At 42.7% G+C, this 21638-nt stretch overlaps 1 protein-coding gene across 1 annotated transcript in view; it reads left to right on the top strand.

Annotated features, from left to right (window-relative positions):
* The first annotated feature begins 226 nt into the window (after positions 1 to 226).
* Nrip3 (nuclear receptor interacting protein 3) overlaps positions 227 to 21638 on the top strand; it is a 41843-nt gene continuing 20431 nt past the window's right edge. The window contains exon 1 of the mRNA XM_008853445.3: positions 227 to 488. Coding sequence (XP_008851667.1) covers positions 315 to 488 — 174 coding nt within the window. The 5' untranslated portion in view covers positions 227 to 314. The remainder of the gene's footprint in view (positions 489 to 21638) is intronic.

The raw sequence follows: 21638 nt of genomic DNA, 5'->3' as shown, positions 1-21638 counted from the left end.
TCAGTGCCCCGAAGTCAGTCAGTCAGTCAGTCAGTCAGTCAGTCAGTCGTCAGTCAGTCAGTCAGTCAGTCCAGGGCGCCCGGTCCTCGCTGGCTTTTCCCTCAGGGTGGATGGCCACCTCAGGGAGGTGAGTGAAGGACGCGAGACCTCCGAGAGCCGCCCCCCAGCGCGCGCACTGGCTGCGCCCCACTGACGTCACGCTCGGCTATAAAAGGCGTGGCGCGAGGCTCTCGCGGTGTTGTCAGGAGCTCGAGGCTAAGGGCTCCCGGAGCCTGGAGACAGATCCCACCGCGGGGCTTGCGGGCGCCTCAGCGATGTTTTACTCAGGGCTCCTCACGGAGGGCGGCCGCAAGGAGACCGACGTGCGGGAGGCGGCGTCGCTGCGGCAGCAGCGCCGGATGAAGCAGGCGGTGCAGTTCATCCACAAGGACTCCGCCGACCTGCTGCCCCTGGACGGCCTCAAAAAGCTGGGCTCGTCCAAGGACACGGTGAGCCCCCCGGCCGCGCCCGCCGCGCGGTCACCTCCGTGCGGCCGCTCCGGGGCCCGACCGCGGCTGCTTTCACTGAGTCACCCAGGTCAGCCTCTGCTTGGCTAGTCCCCGGCGGGGCTTCCTGCCCGCCCCGCACCCCCTGAGGATCTCGGTCTCCCTCCCGACTCCCTAGTCTAGCCTGTCCTCCCTCCCTCTGCGCTGCATCCTCCCCTCCCCGAGACCCTCCCCTCCTCCTGCCTTCCATCTCCTTTCCTCCCGCTTATCCTTAATTGGTTCCTGGGGCTGGAGCCTCGCAGCGAAGGCTCAGCCACTTCTCGCAGTCCTGTGACCAGGTGAAAAGGAAGGTTTGACATCTAGATGACTTGCGGAGTGTCCTCTGCTCCCACACCCCCTGCAACAATCTACTCCTTTTAGTTTGGCGATTAATTTGCCTTTGATTTTCCATCCTGAATTGGGAGTAGGGAGGGGGATAGGCATGAATATTCCCGAACCCAAACATCTCCGCCTCATTCTCGACTCCCCCCCCCCTTCTTGCAGTCCTCCCCACCCCCGAGAATTGGATGGGAGGAAGCTCCGGGCTTCATCTCACAGACCAGCTAATATGTGTACAGAGTTGGAGCCCCGGCCGGTGCAGTCTTTTATTTCTGGCAGGATTGTTCTTAGTATTAAGTGGAAGTTCAGGACGTGGGCTGGTGTCCAAAAACCATACTATCCTCCAGCTATTGAATGAGGATGAATGAGGGTGATTACCAAAGAATTATATTTGATTCTCATCTCTTGATCACAAATTTGACTTTGTAGAGTCATCCGGAGTTTGCTTGTACTTCGATTTAAAAAAAAATGAGAGCCAGGTGTGGTAGCACACGCCTTTAATCCCAGCACTCGGGAGGCAAAGGCAGGCGGATCTCTGTGAGTTCAAGGCCAGCCTGGTCTACATAGTGGGTTCCAGGACACCTGGGGCTACTGGGAGACCCTGTCTCAAAAAGACACCCCCCCAAAAAAAAAGAGACCATAAGGTCTTGCTATGTACCCCAGGCTGGCTTGGACTCACCCTGTAGCCCAAGTTGGCCTCTAACTGGTGATTCCCCCACCTCAGTCTCCTGATTGCTGAGATTACAGGCTGGTCCCACACTCCCAGCTTTGACTGTTTTCTTGTATTCACAATCTCTTTATTCACCTGTGGTAATTTATGGAACATTAAGTAAATATCTTTTATAATTGAAATAAATGCCCTGTTAAATCTTCCTAGCAGTTTTACATTTTGAGCTTCTGGAATACTTAATTTTAGATGTGGTTGTTTGTTGGCCCTGATTCACTGAAGTTGCCGTTTCTGGCTCAGGACGGCAATGGAGACTAGAGCTTCTGCATTTACTAAAAATAAAAACAAAAAACAAATAATTCTCATGATACATCAATACCAGAGATTTCCCCCTTCATTGCCATTAGTTATTTCCATGAAGGAAAGAGTTATTTACAGTTATCTTGCTCTGTTTTTTTAATTTAATTTTTAATTTTTTGAGAATTTAATATATGAGTAACTGTATTTACATCATTTTCACCCCTCCCTTTCCCCCTCCAGTTCCTCCCACTTTCACCCCTCTTCTCAATTTCCTGACCTCTGTATTTATTATTGTATGTGTATACAACACACACACACACACACACAGAATCCATCTAGTGACACTAGTATGTGCATGTGTTTAGGGCTGAGCACTTGGGATTGAATAACCTATCAGGGATCTCCTGCCTGGAGAAAACTGATTGTCCCTCTCTCAGCAGCCATTGATTGATTGCCTGTAGCTCTTCATCTAGAGGTGTAACCTTTTGCCATCCACATTGGCATGTCAATTGGTGTCATTTTGTAGGTCTTGTTTAGGCAACCATATTGTTGAGATTTCATGGGTGCAGACTCTTGCTCTGTTTTGAAAAGCTGTTTTTCTATATCAGGTAAGGGATAGTTGATCTGGTCATGCTAACCCAGAGTGATGGTGATTGAAACGTATTCCTATCAAAGAGATAACTTTCTTCCTTTCACTTTATAGCATTCGAGATCATTTAGCCTCCTAGATCCAAATCTCCTTCAAACCAGAGTAATCCTAATTCTTGGAAACCCCAGGAATCAACAAGGAAGTATGAGAAGAATTAAAATGTAGACTTTTAAAATGCTGGATTTATGATACGTTTTGTTGCTCTGGATAGCTAAGGAATCCCCTGATGAGAGCATCCTTTTCCCAAAGATTCCTCATACCACTTCATACTGTGTAAGGATAATTCCATCTGCGGTTCTGACTCTGTCACAGTTGAGCCACTAGGAGCTGACAATATAGAATACAGCAGTAGCTAGAGAGAGGAAGTATCCATGATATTGCCCTTGGGTATGACATCCGGCAGTTGACTATGAAGCCCTGAACCATGTTTCACACGTTCTGTACCCTATTTTCATAGAATTCATTTTCCTCTCTCACTGTTCTCAACACCTTCAATGTGCAAGTGATGCACAGAAGAACCAGAGATGATGGAAGCAAAGGCAGAATGGGGGACGGATGGGAGGGCCGCGAGCGCTGGGGTGAGGCAGCATGCTTGAAATGCTTTTAGAGTTGAACCTGCAGCCTCAGTATAGTCTTAGAAATTAATTTAGAAGTACATTGTCAATACTTCATTTTGTAGAAAAGATGATTCCAGTGCTGACTCCATTTTATCCCACCATATGAAATTGAGGGGGGGGGTGTTAATGGTAATTCTTTAAGTAGTTTATCAAACAATCTTATTAGAAAGGGGACAAAAAAAGGGAGGGGATGAGGGGAGAAAACAAATCAACTTTCATTGACTTGGGTTTGAGCAGTGTGAAGATTGTGTGTGTGTTTTTTTAAAATACTAGTATACTGCATTTTAATCATGCTGCTAGCTTTTCTGAATTATCTATATGTACCACACTATGTCTGTAATGTTTGCTGTCTGATAAACATTTTTTATGTGTATGAGTGTATTGCCTGCATGTATGTGAGTGTGCACCTGTGTCGTGCAGTGCTGAGGAGGTCAGAAGAGAGCTTCGGATTCCCCTGGAACTGGAGCTAAGAATGTTTCATAGACACATGTGGGTGCTGGGAATTGAACCCGGGTCCTCTACAAGAGCAGTCGGTGCTCTTAACCGCTGAGCCATCTCTCCAGCCCTGATAAACATTTTTGATTTGGCAGATGGTACCTGTAAGCAATCAAAGGTGGCCATGTTCTTTTGGCCACAGGATAGTGCCTTTGCCCAATTCCTAGTGTGTGGAGTTGGTTGCTATTAAGTCTGCTATGGAAATTAATCTTATTTCTTATGTCTGGCTCCCTTTATTTTATCATTTCACTGCATTGTTTATTTTGTATCAGATTAAGAACTAAAACCAGAGATATGCATCATATTATATTTGACTTATTTTTGTAAAAAACCCTGATGGAGCTAGACAAAAGCATTCTTACTTTAGGAGTTTTGACTATTGTAGTTTTTCTCATGTTGGCTACCAGGTTCATAAAAGTTCTTTTTGTTGTGCTAAAGACTTTATTAAAAAGTTATGTTATGTGATGATATGCAATGTTTCCTATGGGATACTATTACTGACCTATGGTCATATCCTTACCTAGTAGCAGAGAGAGAGTTTTTCTTTCCCACCTGTTTGATTCTACATATAACCAAATTCTTTAGCCAAACTAATTATAATTAAGGCCAAGGGAGGGCAGATAGAACATAGTGAAGGAAACTGGCTATGAAATGCCTGGTGGGAACAGCATGTCTGTCAATTAGAACTGCCCAGGCTGGTGCACTGTAGATTAGCTATCCACAGTGCCACAAATCTAGGACTAGGGAACTTTGAAGCCTAAGGAAAAGAGCATAAATTGCCAGTATAATACCAGCATCTGGTACAAACTGAAAATTTCCAGAACTGACAATGCATCCTAGTTATAACAAACAACATTTGAATACTTTCCGTATTCAGGATACAGCCCAGGTACTTGGACTACAAAGATGAAGATAGGAAAATTTCCCTCTATAATGAGTTTCTAAGTTAAGAAGGATAGGACAGATTAAATTAATATACAGATATTTCTTGAGCCTACTACACAGGAGGCAATAATCTCAGCATTAGAGATATAGTGGTGAAACAAAATAGAGCCTAACCTCATGGAGCTTGTATTCTTATGGGAGAGGAGACAGAAAACAAAATCAAGTAAATATGTGACATACTAGGAAATAATAGAGAGAAAGTAATGTAAAGCCAGGCATGGTGGTGATGGCTATAGTCCCAGCACTTGGGAGGCAGAGTTCAAGGCTAGCCTGGTTGAATAGTGAGTTCCAGGCCAACTGGGGCTACAGGGAAACCCTGTTTAAAAAAAAAAAAAAAAAAAAAAAAAAAAAAAAAAAAAGGGAGAGAGAGAAAGTACTAGAGAGAAAATAAATCTAAAGGGAAACAGGATAGTGGCCAAGGAGGAGTGGGTGGAACTGAACTATTTTTTTTTGGGGGGGGTCTTTTGAGGTAGGGTCTCCCAGTAGCCCCAGCTGGCCTGGAACTCACTATGTAGACCAGGCTGGCCTTGAACTCACAGAGATCCACCTGCCTCTGCCTCCAAGTGCTGGGATTAAAGGCATGCGCCACCACACCCAGCTGAACTATTTTTTTAAAATATTTTATTATTTTTATTTTATGTGTATGCGTGTATTACCTGCATGTAGGTAAGTGCAGCCATGTCATGCAATGCCCCCGGAAGACAGAAGAGGCTGTCGGAGCCCCTGGAACTGGAATTACAGACCGTTGTTAGCTGCGATATGGGTGCTGGGATTCAAACCTGCGTCTTCTGCAAGTCAGTGTTCTTAACCGCTGAGCCATCTCTCCAGCCCATGAACTATTTTTTTTAAAAGGGTGGTCTGTGGCTGAGCCATCTTACCAGCCTATGAACATTTTTTTTTCAAAGGGTGGTTTGCGAATGCCTCCCTGATGCTGTCATTTCAGCATGGGGGGGAGGGGCTCACAAGGCCCCACCCCCTAGCTAAGGCACTATTAGCAGTTTATGGGGGAGGGGTAATTTGCTTCAGGGGTGTCTCCACCAGTAGGTTGCCTATGAGTGGATGGCCCACATTCATGTGCATGTTGGTGGCACTAATTGGATTCAATGGGTTATTAAAAAAAAGACATGAAGGAGGGTGGGAACGAGGGTGGGGGCCTCTAGGGGAGGGGCTTGGTGGAGGTAGGAATAGAAAATTAAGGGTGGATATGATCAAAATATACTGTATACATGTATGAAATTACCAATAAATTAAATATTCTAAAATATTACATTTCTGGACATATTGAAGCAAATGAGGGAGTAAAGTATGCCAGGAAAGACTGTTCTAGGCAAAAGATAAAGAGGTGCAATGGCCTGGGCATCAGGATGCTTCCTATAATTAGAGAAATGAAAGAGGGCCAGTGTGGCTAGAGCAAAATGAGCAAAGGCTATGATGATAAAATAACAGTCACACAGTGGAAGGCTAGACTACTTAAGGCCTTATAGGTTATGGCACAGGCATTTGGCTCTCATCTGTGATGGGAAACAGTGAAAGATTTTTTAGTAGAGAGCTTTCATAACCTGACTTACTTTATAAAAAGATTACCAAGCTGGGCATGGTGGCACATGCCTTTATTCCCAGCACTTGGGAGGCAGAGGCAGGCAGATCTTTGTGAGTTCGAAGCCAGCCTGGTCTACATAGTGAGTTCCAGGACAGCTGGGGCTATAGGGAGACCCTGTCTCAAAAAAAAAAAAAACACCCAAAAAAAAAAAAGAAAAGATTACCAAAGCCAAGGTATGGTGGTGTATACTTTGGAGGCAGAGGCAGAGGCAGAGGCAGAGGCAGGAGGCTTTCCCATGAATTCTGGGCCAGCTTGGTCTGCATAGTGAGTTTCTTGTCATCCAGGGCTACATAGCAAAATCTTGTCTCAAAAAACAAAACAACATCTGGGTGTGGTGGCACATGCCTTTGATCCCAGCATTCCAAAGGAAAAGGCAGGTGGATTTCTGAGATGGAGGCCAGGCTAATCTACATAGTAAGTTCCAGGCCAGCTGGGGCTACAGGGAGACTCCATCTCAAAAAGAGCAAAAAAAAAAAAAAAAAAAAAAAAAAAAAAAAAAGACAAAAAGAAGATTACTAGACTACTGTGTGGATTGTATAGAGAGAATCTTAAAATTAGGGAGGCTGATAGAAGAGGCTATTTAAGATTGATGGTGCCTCAGAGCAGTATAGTAGCTATGAAGGGACCAAGGGATAAAAGATCTGGCTCTAGATATATTTTAAAGGTTGAACTAACAAATTTAGTTGATAAAGATTGAATGAAGACTCTGAAAGAAGCAGTAGTCAAGGATTTTTGACCTAGCATTTGGAAGAATCAAGTTGTCATTTGCTGAAATGGGTAGGAAAAAAGGTAGAGCAGGTTGGGGACACAAAATAAAAATCAGGAGTTAGGTTTATTTAAAGTTACCTTTGAGATCTCCATTAGTTATTCAGATGAAGATTTTTTAAATATTGTATTTACTTTTATGTGTATGAGTGCTTTGCCTGCATGTATGTAAGTACACCTGTGTGCAATGCCCACAGAGGCCAGAAGAGGCCGTCAGATCCCCTGGAACTGGAGTTATAGACAATTGTTATCCATGTAGATGCTGAGAACTGAGCCCAGGTTTTCTGGAAGAGCAGGCAGGGCTCTTAATCACTGAGCCATCTTTCCAGACCCCAGATTTAGATTTTTTCAATAGACATCTCCCAAGAAAATAAATAGCACCACCAGCAGCCTTTGCTAATGGCCAAGATGCTATAGTCAGTAAGAAAATTTCACTAGAAGTCATCACTCTGGTCCAGTGTGTTGATAGGGTTAGAGATCAACATCTGATTACAATTTCACCATTCTCTGTGAGCAGCTGTCTGAGAGATGGTATGTAGTGTTACCTCCCAGGTATACTCCTAGAACCTCAGAGTAAGAAGAATTTTACAGGTTATCTGTTACCATTCCTCACCTCCTGTGAGTCTATTCTAACAAAAATGTAGCCTTCGTGGTCACGCACGCCTTTAACCCAGCACTTGGGAGGCAGAGGCAGGTGGATCTCTGTGAGTTCAAGGCCAGCCTGGTCTATATAGTGAGTTCCAGGACAGCTGGGGCTACAGGGAGACCCTGTCTCAAAAACTAGCAAACAATCAGGAAATGGTTGTTTTCTTTGAAAGGAGAGTTAAGGGGCAAACACAAAAAGATAGAACATCAGAGGGCCTTGGCCAATGTGACAGCCAACCTTAGGCAGATTCCCATATGTTTTTGAGCATCTACATATCCAAAGAGATTCTTTCTGAGTTCCCATGGGCTAATTGGGTCATGTGTTACAGACACAGCCAGTAAACAGGACGTGCCCTTTTAGATTTCCAAGGTCAGAAACAGAAATAGGTTTATTGGCCTTGAACCAGAAATCCATGTAATCTGTACAGTATGTATGAGGACTATAGTGAAGTAGCATAATTTCAGGCCCTTGTAAGGGGAGGAGGGGAGGGCATGGTCTACAGCTTCAATTTTAGGCTTGCAATAAAAATTTAAATGTATCTAACATTTGATCTATATCCAATACAGTGTTAGACACTTTATATAGATCATTACACTTAATCCTCACAAAAGCACTATGAGGTGCTTACTAGCTTGAACTTCAAAGTATTTGCTTCTAAACACTGTTTTTAAGTTGAGAGTAGGGCAACCTTATTCTGTAATGAGCCAGATAGCAAATATTTTCAGCTTTACATGCTGAGCAACCACTATCTCAACTATTAACTCTGCTTTTATAGTGCAGATGTAGGCACAGTGAGGTTGGTTGTATTCCGACAAAACAGCTGGTTGGATTTGACATGGTTGGATTTGGGCAGCTGGTTGGATTTGGCATGTAGAACATATTTGCTGACTCTTCTAAGTAGTCCTAGTTGTGTTTATTGCTAACTAGAGATCTTTGATTTCTCTTGTAGCAGTATATGTTACAAAAAAGGGTTTGTTCAGTTCTGAGAACTACAGAAATCCATCAGAAAATTTCTGTCGGATCCATCTGAGACTCAGAAATTGAGTCTCAGTTTAGTAAGGCATAGGTAAAGTGATTGAGAAAATGTCTTTAGACATTCTTTATTAAATAATGATTCTGTGGTACTTTGTAGTATAGTCTGTTTCCTCTTACCTCACCTTTCTTTCCACTTTACAGTCTGGTTGGAGCAGTTGTTTAAGCAGTATGGGTGACTGATTGAGGAACCTCAGCTATTCCCACCCAGAATACCAAACTACACACAGTGCCAGATACTTCAGAAGTTCTTGATAGTGAGAGCAGTACACTGAACTTTCCTTCTTAGGATTTAAATGCCCCTAGCAGCCACATTCAGAAACAGCAGAAAACTAGGGACTACTTAGTTGTTGAAGTTTAAAAAAAAGCAAAATCCACATCAAGAAGATGACTTGAAAATTGTATCCAAAGACTACTAGGGTACTTATAGCACCTATTTGACTGTTAAGGAGTTCAGCACCACTGAGAAAGATCACGAAGACTTAAGTTCCAAATCAGTCGAATCTAGCTAGCTAGCCAGGGGCAACACTCTCTCTGAGTCACTTTATGGAGTACTCCTGTAACTGGGCAGAGATGGGAATGTTGTACCTCATCCACTGGACCCCAAAAAGACCACTGAGGACCCAACACACCAAAATGCAAAAGCAAAGGTTTATGGTTTATTCAGGCTTAATGCTGAGAGCCAGAGTAAGAAGGGTGGAGCTTCTTATAGGTTTTAGATGAAGAGAGGAGGGAGATACCGAAGTTACATTTTGGTTGGTTCAAGGAGCCTGCGCACGACAACATAATTTTAAACTGATTGGATGTATAGGATGCAGCCTTGGAGGTTCCTTATTGGTAGGTGCTATTCTCAGGGCTGTGGAATGTGCTGACTGTTATCTGTGGGGCCAGGAGTCTCTGTTTTTACCTTATAGGGCAGTTTTCATGCCCAGGCTTGCTTAATCTGTAGTTTCCTGGAAGTCAGGGGGAATAGCAGGTGGGGGTCAGGGCATGCCAGGGCATGTCTAGGAATGTCTAAAGCAGCAGCCAAGCATTTTACAGAAGCTAAAAGAGTAATTAGTGGGGGTCTGGAGGGATTGGGGGGTAGTGGGTGAATGAAGAGGGTCTCAGGGTCCTACAGGAACTTTTAAAGGAAAATCCAAAAGATAAAGTCCTTGGTACAAGACTTAAGCTTTTACAATTTCATTAGAACTTCAAAGAAAAATCCCCAGGGCATGGGGGCTGGCAATCCCCCTGCCTTGAGGAGATCAGTGGGGAGAAGGGAAGAAGCCGTGAAACCTTGCAAGTTTACAGCCTGCCTGGGGGTTGGCAGCCACAAGGCTGGGAGAAGGAATCTTTAGAGAAAGTAAAGAAATAAAAGATGCTAATATTATGGAAGTAGAACTTTTAAGATGCTAAAGAAATTTGCAATGTGATGATAATTAAGAACTCCTGGAATGGGGAAGTAAACAGGAATCTTCCCCTGCCCCCTTTTGTTATCCAGGATAAGAAGTCTTTGTTTTCCAAAGCTATCACATTCTTGTATAGACCTAAGGCTTTTGCATTCCTGGAACCTTTGCATTTCTATTACCTTTGCCACCCTCTGTTATCTTAGTTAATTACCATGTATATGCTTTGTACCTTTTGCTTGCTTTCCTCACTTGGGTATAAAAACCCCCCAAAACTTGAACAGGGGGTCTGACTTCTTCATTCGTGATGTCAGTCCCGCTAGTGTCAAATTAAACTCCCTCTTCTCACCTGATTTCTGCTGTTTATCTCTGATTATTTCTGTAACACTAGGGGCAGCCCAAAGCCTTAAAAAAGGCATGTAAAAGGGATATGGAGAAGAAAAAACAAGACTATGCTTTGAAAAGCGGGAAAACTCAGAGATTACATGGCTGTGGCTGGTCCAAAAGTTTCTGTGCTAGTAGGCAGGATTCCAGGCAGGAAAAACTGGTTATCTCATTAACCCGCCAATCTACTTAGCATAACCCACCTTCCTAGGGGTGGTCCTATGACCAGATGATTGACCAATTAAACTTAACACAAAATGAAGGGGTTCGGGGTATTACATGAATAATTAATAATGTGCATTTTGAATGGTATCAGATGATCCCTTAGAAAGCTAATATTTTCATAACTATGGATGTAAAACATTTAAGCACAATATTTAAGCTGTGGGAATAAAAATAATACAAACTAATATACGACTATTGAAGGAATTCTGAAATAATTTGATGATGTTAATCAAGAAATGCTTTTTCACTTTGGTGTAGAGAATGCCTGTAATCTCAGCACTCAGGAGGCTAAGGCAGGAAGATGTTCAAGGCAAGCCTGAGCTACATTGCAATACAATATTTTTTTTTAAAAAAAACTGGCAGTGTAGCTCAGTGTAGTTAATGTTAATGTCCTTGTGGGATTAACATTCTGGTGAGGTGAGTAAAATAGTAAATAAGTAAATAAGCAAAATAACTAGATTTACAATTACTAGGAAAGAAATATTAAGATGTGTTAATAAATAGAGGTGAGATACCTGCTCTCATAGAATGGTCAAGAAATGTATCCCTTAGGAAGTGAAATTTGAGCTGGGACTTGAAGAGAAAGCTAACTATTTAAAGCTTAGATAAAGAATTTTTCAGGAAGAGGGGACAGCAGGTGCAAAGGTGCTGGACTGAGAAAGTGCTTTTGAACAAGAGTGTGGATGAAGCTGTTTGAATGGAGGAGGATGGAAGTCAGAGAGAAGAACAGGGTGACATGGTACATGGTCCTGTAGCTCATGGTAAGAAGTTTGAATTTTATTTGAAGAACAATGGGAAGCCATTGAAGAATTATGAATAAGGGAGCATATTACCTGACTTGTATTTTTTAGAAGTTTCTGGCTTTCTTTTTCCTTTTTGCAATGCTGGGGATTGAACGCAGGGTCTTGCCTATGCTAGGCAATTGCTCTACCACTGACTACATCCTGAACCTCTGACATGCATTTTTAAAAACTTATCCTGGTTGCTATACAAAGAATGAACTGAAAGATAAAAGTCAGAAGACACGTTAGGAAGATCTTTCATTACAGATAGAAAATGGTGGTGGCTTGGTTACATTGGAGGTAGTGAAAATGAGGAAACAGGTATTGACTATATGATGTAGCTTAGAGGAAGGAACAGCAGCACTTGGGATGGGAGGGCAGGAAAAGAATCAATAATGACTATGAATTGGGTACACTGGCACATGCCTATAGTCCCAGCTACTTAGGCCCATAAGCTCCATACCAATTTGGGCAACATAGTGAGACTTGTCGCAAAACTAAACTAAAACAAAACAAGTAGATGGTGGTTCCATTTGCTAAGGTTTGGTAACTGACCAAATTTGAAGCTCAAACCTCCATTATTACTGATAAGAGGCAAGGCTTAGTAACAAGTCATGCTCAGGGAAATTAGTGATTTACTCAAGGTAATATGTGACAAGTGGTAATTTTCTGAAAGTAGAAAGCCTCATGCAGGGATAATTAAACAGATGAGACTGGGAAGGAGGATGAATGGTAATTAGTAGATCTCAAATGCTAAATTAAGGATTTTTGTTTGATCCAGCTGGCAAGAGAACCACTGTAAGGAAGGTGATCATGAAAGTAATGTTTTAGGATTATAGATGTTTAGATTTAGCAGCAGCAGTAGAAATAAAGAGGAATATATGAGGAAGCAGAATTCTACTCAGCAAGATAGGGGATTGTATTAGTTACTTTTCTGTTGCTGTGATAAAAACACTGACCAAAGGACCTTATAAAAGGAAGAGGTTATTTAGCCTATGGTTCCAAAGGGGCAAGAGTCTATCATGACAGGGAGGCATGGCAGCAGAGGTGGCTGGAGTAGAAGAAAGCTTAGTGTTCACATAATCCTTAGTTTGCTGTTCACATCATCCTTAGTTTACTTTATCCTGAAGTAAAGAGAAAGCGGGGAGCAACTAGAAATCTGGCAAGGCTTAAGAACTTTCTAACCCTGACCCCAGTGACATGCTTTCTCTAGCACAGCTACAACTTGTAAGACATCCCAAAACAGCACCACCAACTGGGGACAAAATGTCCAAATACTTGGAGCCTTTGGGAGATACTCTCATTCAAACCACCACAATCCACTCTCTGGCCCCCATGGGCTCATGACCATATAAAATGCAAAATGTATTCAGTCCACTTTCAAAAGTCCCCATAGTCAATATATTCAAAGTCCAGAGTCCAAATTTTGAGATTCAAGGCAGTCTCTTAACTGGGTTTTTTTTTTTTTTTTTTTTTAATGTGTTTACGTATATTGCCTGCATGTAGGTAAGTGCACCTGTGTCATGCAATGCCCGCAGAGGTCAGAAGAGGCTGTCGGATCCCCTGGGACTGGAGTTATAGACAGTTGTTAGCTGCTATGTGGGTGCTGGGATTCGAACTCAGGTCTTCTGCAAGAACAACCAGTGTTCTTTACCACTGACCCATCTCTCCAGCCTGGCAGTCTCTTAACTGTAAGCCCCTGTAAAAATCAAAAGATAAATTACATACTCCTAAAATGGAACTGAATACACATTCCCATTCCAAAAGGGAGGAGTGGGGGCATAGTGAGGAAATACTGGACCAAAACAACACTGAAATCCAGCAGGGCAAACACCAAATCCTGTCCAATGACTAGGACTTTACTTACAAAGGGCTTAGATGGCTCAACCTCTTCAGCCTTTGCTGTGTGCATCATATACTTTTCTCTTGGGCTGGTACCACTCCCTGTAGGCAGCACTCCTTCGTAGGTGTCTCACAGCTCTAGCAACATCTTCTTGGGGCCTCCACGGCCAAGCAGGCCAGCCAAGCAGGCTTCACCTTCACAGCTTCATGCTATGGCCTTTCAGGGCCTTTTGGTCTGTCAGGGCCTTCTTTATGCAGAGGTACCCTGCTGCATGCTGCCTGGCCTTGGTGGCTCTCTGAAACTGTGGAGGAAGAACCGATGATCCCTTCACTCTTTCATCTTTCATGCCTCTAAAGCCAGCACCAGGTGAACACACTGCCAAATATGACTGCAAGTTTGGGATGGACCCCAGCCTGCTTCATCCACATTTGAAACTTTTCTCTGCAGTGGTTTTCCAGGAGTAGAAAACATCCCCAGCATTTTCCTTTCTTAAGTTGGAGGCTTAGCTGGATGCGGTCTTGCCCTGGAGGCACTCTTTCCATTGTTTACATATAAATCTCTATGCCTCTCCTTAATCACTTTAATCTTATCAAAGGAAGCACTTGTCTTGGATCCAACATTAAGCTCCCTAGTATGCTTTTTCAATCCAAACTGTACATTCATTTCTTTTGGCCCCACTTGCACTTTTTCACTGTAGATCTGCATAGTATTCACCATTAATAGCCATGCCACCAATTCTTCTCAGTTAAGCTTCTTAAAATTTCCTTCACCAAAGAAATTACTTTTCAACTTAGCCTCAGGCACGCTCTTAGGCTATGGGAAGACTCCAACCAGACTTTTCTGTGCCAAAATATCCCAGTTGCTGCTTAAGTATTTTGCTCTGGAACTACACTGTTCTCAGCACTACTTTCTTCCAGGCTCCTACTAGAACTGCTTGTTAAACTGCTTACAACATTCCACTGCTTTTCTAGTCCAAATGTCCAAAGTCTTCCACATTCCTCTCCAAACCCATATGGTCAGGTTCCTCACAGCCAATAGCCCACTCTCTGGTACCAATTTTTGTCTTAGTTTCTTTCTTTTTTTTGTCTTTTTGAGACAGGGTCTCTCTGTAGTCCCACCTGGCCTGGAACTCACTATGTAGACCAGGCTGGTCTTGAACTCATAGAAATCTGCCTGCCTCTGCCTCCCAAGTACTGGAATCAAAGGTGTGTGCTACCATGCCCAGTTCTTAGTTTCTTTTTTATTACTGTGATAAAACTGTTAGATTTAGGAGAACGGGAAAAGGGAGTTTAAAGTTAAGAAGTAAGAACCAGAGCCAGACCTGCAACAGGCAAGGAATATGTCCTCTTTAATTCAAGAGAACATAGCAAAGGGCTGGTGTCTTGGCCATAGATACAGACATCAGCATACATAAGCAGAGCAATCTGGTTTTCCATAGGAATTTGAAAGCAGCTGTAGGAATTTGCTTGGTGTCAGGTGTCAGTGTTCTTTGGGTACTTGAGAGTCTCTTTCCTGAGGCTTTTCTCTCAGGATGAGCAGGCAGTTATCTTTTGGCACAGCAGGCTGACTCTGTAGTGATCAGTTGAGAAGGCCAAGCCACCAGAGCAGGATATGGCACAGCAGGAATTAAGTGCCCTTGTACCCAGTCTCTGTCAGCCAGGGAAGTGACCAGTTGATAAGGCCTGATCAAAGGCCAAGCTGCCAATTTGGGCCATTTGGCTACCTTGAGCAATTTGTGTAAGGAAACTTATGACTCTCTTGCAATTTACACATTCTATCAAAAACACTGACCAAAACCAACTTGGGGAGGAAAGGGTTTATTTGCTTTGATAAGTACAGTCCATCATCACGGGAAGCTAAGGCAGGAACTCAGCAGGAACCTGGACCACAGACCATGGAGGAATGCTGCTTATTGGCTTGCTCCCTGGTCTGTGCTCAACCTGTTTTCTTACACAATACAGGACCACCTTCCCAGGGGTGGCACCACCCACAATGTGCTGGGCCCTTCTACATCACTCAAAAATCAAGAAAATGCCCCACAGACATGGCCACAGGCCAGGAGAAAATTCCTCAATTGAGGTTCTCTCTAACCAGGTTTGTCAAGTTGACAACTAAATTAGTTATCCAGCACAGGGATAAAGAACAAGTTTTATGGGAAGGATCAGTGGGACAAGTTAACATTTGAAATCCCTGTGAAATGTCTAAGTAGAGGAGCCCATAAAGACAGTTTGTTCTATGAGCCTAAAATTCAAGAGTGAGATCTGGGCTTTGGATAGAATCATTATAAAGGTAGTAATTTATGCAATGAAAGGAGATAAAAATGCACATGGCAAATATGTAGAAAAAAATACCAAAACTAGAGCAATGAGAAACATTGACATTTTAAAAAGGAACAGAGATAAAGGAACCAATAAAAAGGAAAAAGAATAGACAGAAGGATGGTTTTAGAAGCTAGTTGGAAGAGAACTTCAAGAAAAATGGAATGTTGATTTCATTGTAACATTATTTCTGATATTTCTTAAATATCTGTATAAGCTATTTTAAATTGTACCAAGTAGGGACTGGAGAAATGGCTCAGTAGTTAAGAACACACACTGCTCTTCCTGAGGACCCAAGTTTAGTCCCAAGCACCTATGTTGGGAGGTTCACAACCACTGTAACTCCAGCTCGAGGGGATTTGACACTTTTTTCTGGCCTCTAGGCAACTGTACTCATGTACACATACACACATAAACATATGTATTATAATTTAAAAAAGAATAATTTTATAATAAAAATGTACCAGATGTGAGGAAATAGGTGTCAAGCTGGTATATTAGTTACTTTTCTTGTTATGGTGACAAAATACCCAACAAGAACAATTTTAGGAAGGAATGATTCATTTCAGGTCATGATTTGAGGGTACAGTCCATCTTGGTGGGTAAGGCATGGCAGCAGGAGCTAAGGCTACTGTTCTACTGTGTTGCCGTCAAGAAACAGAGAAGAATGCTGGTGCTGCATCACAGTCTCCTTTTGATTCAGCCAATGGAATAGTGTTGTCCATATTCAGGGTATATTTTTTCCCAAAATTAATTCCTTGAGGTTTTTTCCCCTTAATTTTCAATGTAAAATTTAAATCTCCTGAAATTACTTTAAAACTATAGATCTCTAGCAAGTCCATTTATTTTTATTTATTTTATTTTTTATTTTTTTGGTCTTTTTGAGACACTTCTTTAAGTGTCAAAGATAACTACTGAGAGTATATACTTTTGTCAATTGTAATTTCCATGGCCAGGTCACGAGGACCACAGTATATGGTGTGAGATGCTAGGAAATTAACTCAGTGCAAAAAGGACAAGAGAAAAGTTAACACATGGCCTAACTTAAACAATAGCTCATAAGTGCATGAAATGAATATTATACTGGCATAATTTTAATAGGTTTATGAAATCAGCATTTGACCATATGCTTTACACAGGCTGCAAAATCCTGGTGCATGATAAGAGAACAAAGGGGACAACCATCAACCACACAATGCAGTGACCTAACATGTGCATAGTTGCATGAGGGCTCTGCACAGGAACTGGATGAACACAGACTCCCACAGGAGGGAGTAGAGCACACATACCCCACTGTTTAATGGTGTGAAATCATGGGTTATATTCTCCATACTTCTCTCTTTCCTTAAAAAACAATAGTATGTTCTGTGTCCCACAGTTATAAACAAAAAAAAGTCCTCATTTACATAGGGCGGTGGGCTTCTATCAGGCTATCAGACAACGCCTGATTAAAAACCTGGTAGCTCCTGTGCCGGAGGGCATGTATTTGTGGCGAGCACTTTAAAAGAAGAGTCAGGGAGGATGCCAGGAAGGCACTCTGCTATGAAAGGAATCTACAGCACATGGTTTCCGAGCTCGTGAGCTATCCGGACGTGAAGAGACTTCTACTTGCATAACAGAGGACCCCAACAATGCACCACCACGCCTGGCTTATTTTTACTTTTTAAAAATATTTTATTTATTATTTTTATTTTATTTTATTTTATGTGTATGCATGAATTGCTTGCATGTAGGTAAGTGCACTCGTGTCGTGCATTGCCCATGGAAGACAGAAGAGGCTGTTGGATCACCTGGAACTGGAGTTACAGACAGTTGTTTGCTGCCATGTGGGTGCTGGGATTCGAACCCGGGTCTTCTGCAAGAACAGCCAGTGTTCTTAACTGCTGGGCCATCTCCCCAGCCCCCCCCCCCCGTTTATTTTTATTTTTGAGGCAGGGTCTCATGCAGCTCAGGCTGGTCTCAAAGTCATTCTGTAGCTGAGGTTGGCCTTGAACTCTTGATCCTCCTGCCTCTGCCTCCCATATGTTGGGATTACAGACATGTACCACCATGCCTAGTCCATTTCTTTTTTTTTCTTAGAGGCAGTCATTCTGGGCCCCATCTTCTCATTTCATTTTGGACTGACTGCTCTTAAAGCTTGATAGGCAGCCTGTACTCTGGGCTTTTCCTCCATATCACTCTCAGAATTTCCTTTGCTTTTCTTCTCTATTGGATGGAGGCTTTATTTCTTGGGTCCCACAGGTTTTTCGTTTCCCTCACTTTAATGAAATATCATTCAGTAGTTTCTTAGGGTTGTATGGGAAATAACTCCCTAAGTCTTGATTGATAACTAGACGTGAAGATTTGTCTTGGTTTTCTGTTGCTGTGATAGAAACACCATGACCAAGGGACCTTATAAAAGAAAGAGTTTATTTAGCTTAAGGCTCCAAAGGCACAAGAGTCCATCACGTCAGGGAGGCATGGTGGCAGAGGTGACTGGAGTAGGAGCAGAAACTAAGCTCTCACATCTTCAAACAGGCAGAGGAAGCAGAGCGCAATTGGAGATCTGGCAAGGCTTAAGAACTCTGTAAGCCTTCCCCCAGTGATGTGCTTCCTCCATTATGGTCTCACCTTCTAAGACCTCCATAAACAGCAGCACCAACTGGAGACAAAATGCTCAAATATTTGGAGCCTATGGGGGACATTTCCATTCAAACCACCATAAGATTATTTACTGTTAGGTTTTTTTCTAAGGTATTATTTCATTGTCTATTTTTATTGTTGAGGATTCTACCATTCTGGCTCCTAATCCTTTGTATTTGAGCCCTTTTTTCCTTTGGAAGCTTTTGGAATCTTTGTCATCTATTACATTCCGTAGTGATTGGACAGTCTTTTTTCTTGTTTTCTTCAGATTTTTTTTTTTCCCTAATGAAGTCATATCTTAAGGGGGATCGTTTTTCCTTTATCATGCTAGGCTTCATGAACCCTCTCAGTCTTTAAATTCATGCCCTTTGGTTCTTCTTTTTATGGCACCTAATTTTAACCTATAGCTATTGTAAACATCTGAAAGTGTAGCCAAACTATCAACTGGTCAGTCTTTTGAATTACACTTACAAAGAGTAAACTTTTGGCATTCTTCCTCATTGTTTGAGTCAAGGGTGAGCTATATGCAGGCTTTAAGCTATTCTGTTTCCATTCCTACTCACACCCAGTGGCAGTAGACTTCCAATACCTCTAACTTCTCAGCTTTGCCAAGGTTTTAGTTTGAGTGAGAAAACTGCTTTTCAGCTAGAAATCAATATGCAGCTCAAACACAGTTTATTTTTTCTTAAATAACAGTAGAAATCACCTTTGTGTTTGAAGGTTCTTTATCCACAGATTCAACCAACTATGAAATAAAAGTTTTGGGGTTTTTTTTTTTGGTATTTTAAAAAAATATTTTATTTACTATTTTTATTTTATGTATATTCATGTATTGCCTGCATGTAGGTAAGTGCACCCAAGTAGTGCAATGCCTGTGGAGGTCAGAAGAGGCTGTCAGATCCCCTGGGATTGGAGTTATGGACAGTTAGCTGCCATGTGGGTGCTGGGATTCAAACCTGGGTCTTCTGCAAGAACAACCAGTGCTCTTAACTGCTGAGCCATCTCTCCAGCCCCTTTTTTTTGGTATTTTTGAAACAGGGTCTCCCTGTAGCCTCAGCTGTCCTGGAACTCACTATGTAGACCAGGCTGGCCTCACCGAGATCTGCCTGCCTCTGCCTCCCAAGTGCTGGGACTAAAGTCATGTGCCACCATGCCCAATAAAAGTATTTTTTTTAAAAATCTGCTTCTTGATAGGTAAAAGGTTGGCGGAGAATGAGCGAATGAAGAAGAAGGCACCAGGGCACAGATAAAACTCCATCAAAATAGGGTTTATTAGCAAAGGAACACATGGGACAGATTCCCTTCCAGGCAGGGAAAATGTCTGCCCAGGTCTTGAGCTGGGGTCTTTTAGAAAGGGAGGCTTCTGCTTCCTGCAGAAGGTGGGAAGATGTGTTTTATTTAAAGTTGGGTGCGGGGGGAGTGGGAGAGCAGGACTGTTAAAACCTGTCCTCTTTAAAGATCAAAGGGGAAGCCTGCTGTGTTGGCCAAACAGTGGAGAAAAGTCTGCTTCTCTTGACTTCAAAGACCAAGGTGCTTATCAGCTAGGTTCCCTTTTCTCAGGAGCATGAGAAGTCCTTGGGATCCTGTTGGTGAGGGGGCAGGGCTATCTGAACCTTAACCATTCCAGCCTTTTGTGTTATAGGATAGGGGGTTCCATTGTTGTCTTGCTACTTCCTGCTGGACAGGGTCGATGTGGGGGGGCTGGATTAGGGGTTGGTCAGACAGCGGGGGTTCCCTCTTCATGCATCTCAACAGGGTTCTTGATGGTTAACAGGCACTTGTATACATGTGGAGGGAAGGAAAGTAACAACTGATTGAAATTAGTAAGAGTTAGTTTTTGGATTTGGTCCTGAAAATATCTGAAGAGACAAGGAGCAATGGTTAGCACCAAGGTAATAGCTTAGTTTTCTTTTATTGTTTTCCTTCTTCTGCCAGGGCTGAACTTGAGGGTGGTGGACTCAGGATTTGTTTTCAGGCATTGTGATAGCTGTTGGAGTGGCTAGAACCAGTGTCAGTTACCTCTCAAAGGCTTCTAGGTAAGGAGAGAAAACGAATTTAGCCATCATTTAATTTTTTTGGCTATAACAATAGTGGGTTGTCTCCCTTAGCTATAGGTGGGCACTACAGTATTGTCTTAATTTGTTTCTTCATTGCTGTGACAAAATACTCTGACCAATACCAACTTGGGGAGGAAAGGGTTTATTCAGCTTACATCTCCCAGGTCGCAGTTCATCAGGGAGCCCAAGGTAGGAACTCAGGGCAGGAACCTGTAGGCAAGAGCTGGAGCACAGGCTATGGAGGAACTCTGCTTACTGGCTTGCTCCCCTGGCCCCTGCTCAGCTTGCTTTCTTATGCAACACAGGCCCACCTGCCCAGGGGTGGCACCACCCATAGTGGGCTGGGTCCTCCCACATCACTCATCAAGAAGATGCCCCTCAGACATGGCCACAGGCCAGTCCAATAGAGGAAATTCCCCAATTGTGGCTCCCTCAACCCAGGTGTGTCAAGTTGACACTAAAGCTAGCCAGCACAAGTACTGTAGACCAAGATTTGAAGTCTTAAATCTGAGTACCGTCTTATTAGGAACAAAATCATCAATGAGAGATAATTGTCTAAATAACATAAGAACTTATGTCTAATGTCTGGGTTGTGTAATCCCCTGAATCCTTAAAACATACTGATGACTTAATTTTGGTTATACTTTCCTTTTGGGTGTTTAAGACCATACTGTTGGCCCAAATAAACCAATTTATTTTTACTCTTAAGGTCGTATGAGGATTTGGTCCTCAGAGATCACATGGGCTTGTGGGGAGCCCCTGGCTCCTCCGGCTTTTCTTTTACCAGTTCCATCTATGTGAAGATAAGCCAAGAGGTCTTGCTTGACCAGGGCTTCGCTTGGAAGCATGGAGGAAATGTTTCCTCTATGTTGACCCTCCTCTTTGCAGACTGGACACTGGTTCAAGTCCATCTTCTGGGGTCTCCATGGCCTCCCTGAACAAGAGGACAGGTGACTCACCAAAGTTACGGACATTTCGAGAGATGTGCCATAGCCCCTGGAACTTGTTTGACCTTGGAAGGCCAGGAACAAAAATTTGTCCCTTTAAGTCCCTCTGACCAGATTAATATAGGCCTTAGAGTCTGGCTATTAAACATCCAACAAGGTTAGTTACACCAGCCTGGTACATTAATTACGGTGTGCTATGTAGATAGAGTTTGGGCAACATCCTTAAATAAACATTGACTAAACATCCTTAGACTAGTTGACTAAGCTGCAACCTTAGAAATTTTAAGATTGTCTACACATTATCCTTGTCTCATCCTTGTTATATTGTAACAACCCTACAGACCTTCATCATCTGCCCAGCTCTCTCATTTCTCTGTCAATTCTGAAAATATCCAGCCATCATAATTTTCATACATAAATCTTTCTTAAAAAAATGTCTCCATTCTCATATCCTTCCAACATCCTTCAATTTTCTATTTTCTCTTTTTAACAA

Source organism: Nannospalax galili, unplaced genomic scaffold (genome assembly GCF_000622305.1).
Source record: "Nannospalax galili isolate Female #2095 unplaced genomic scaffold, S.galili_v1.0 scaffold44, whole genome shotgun sequence".
Lineage (NCBI taxonomy): Eukaryota > Metazoa > Chordata > Mammalia > Rodentia > Spalacidae > Nannospalax > Nannospalax galili.
The sequence above is the reverse complement of the archived record's forward strand: the minus strand, read 5'-3'. Positions and strand labels throughout refer to the sequence as shown.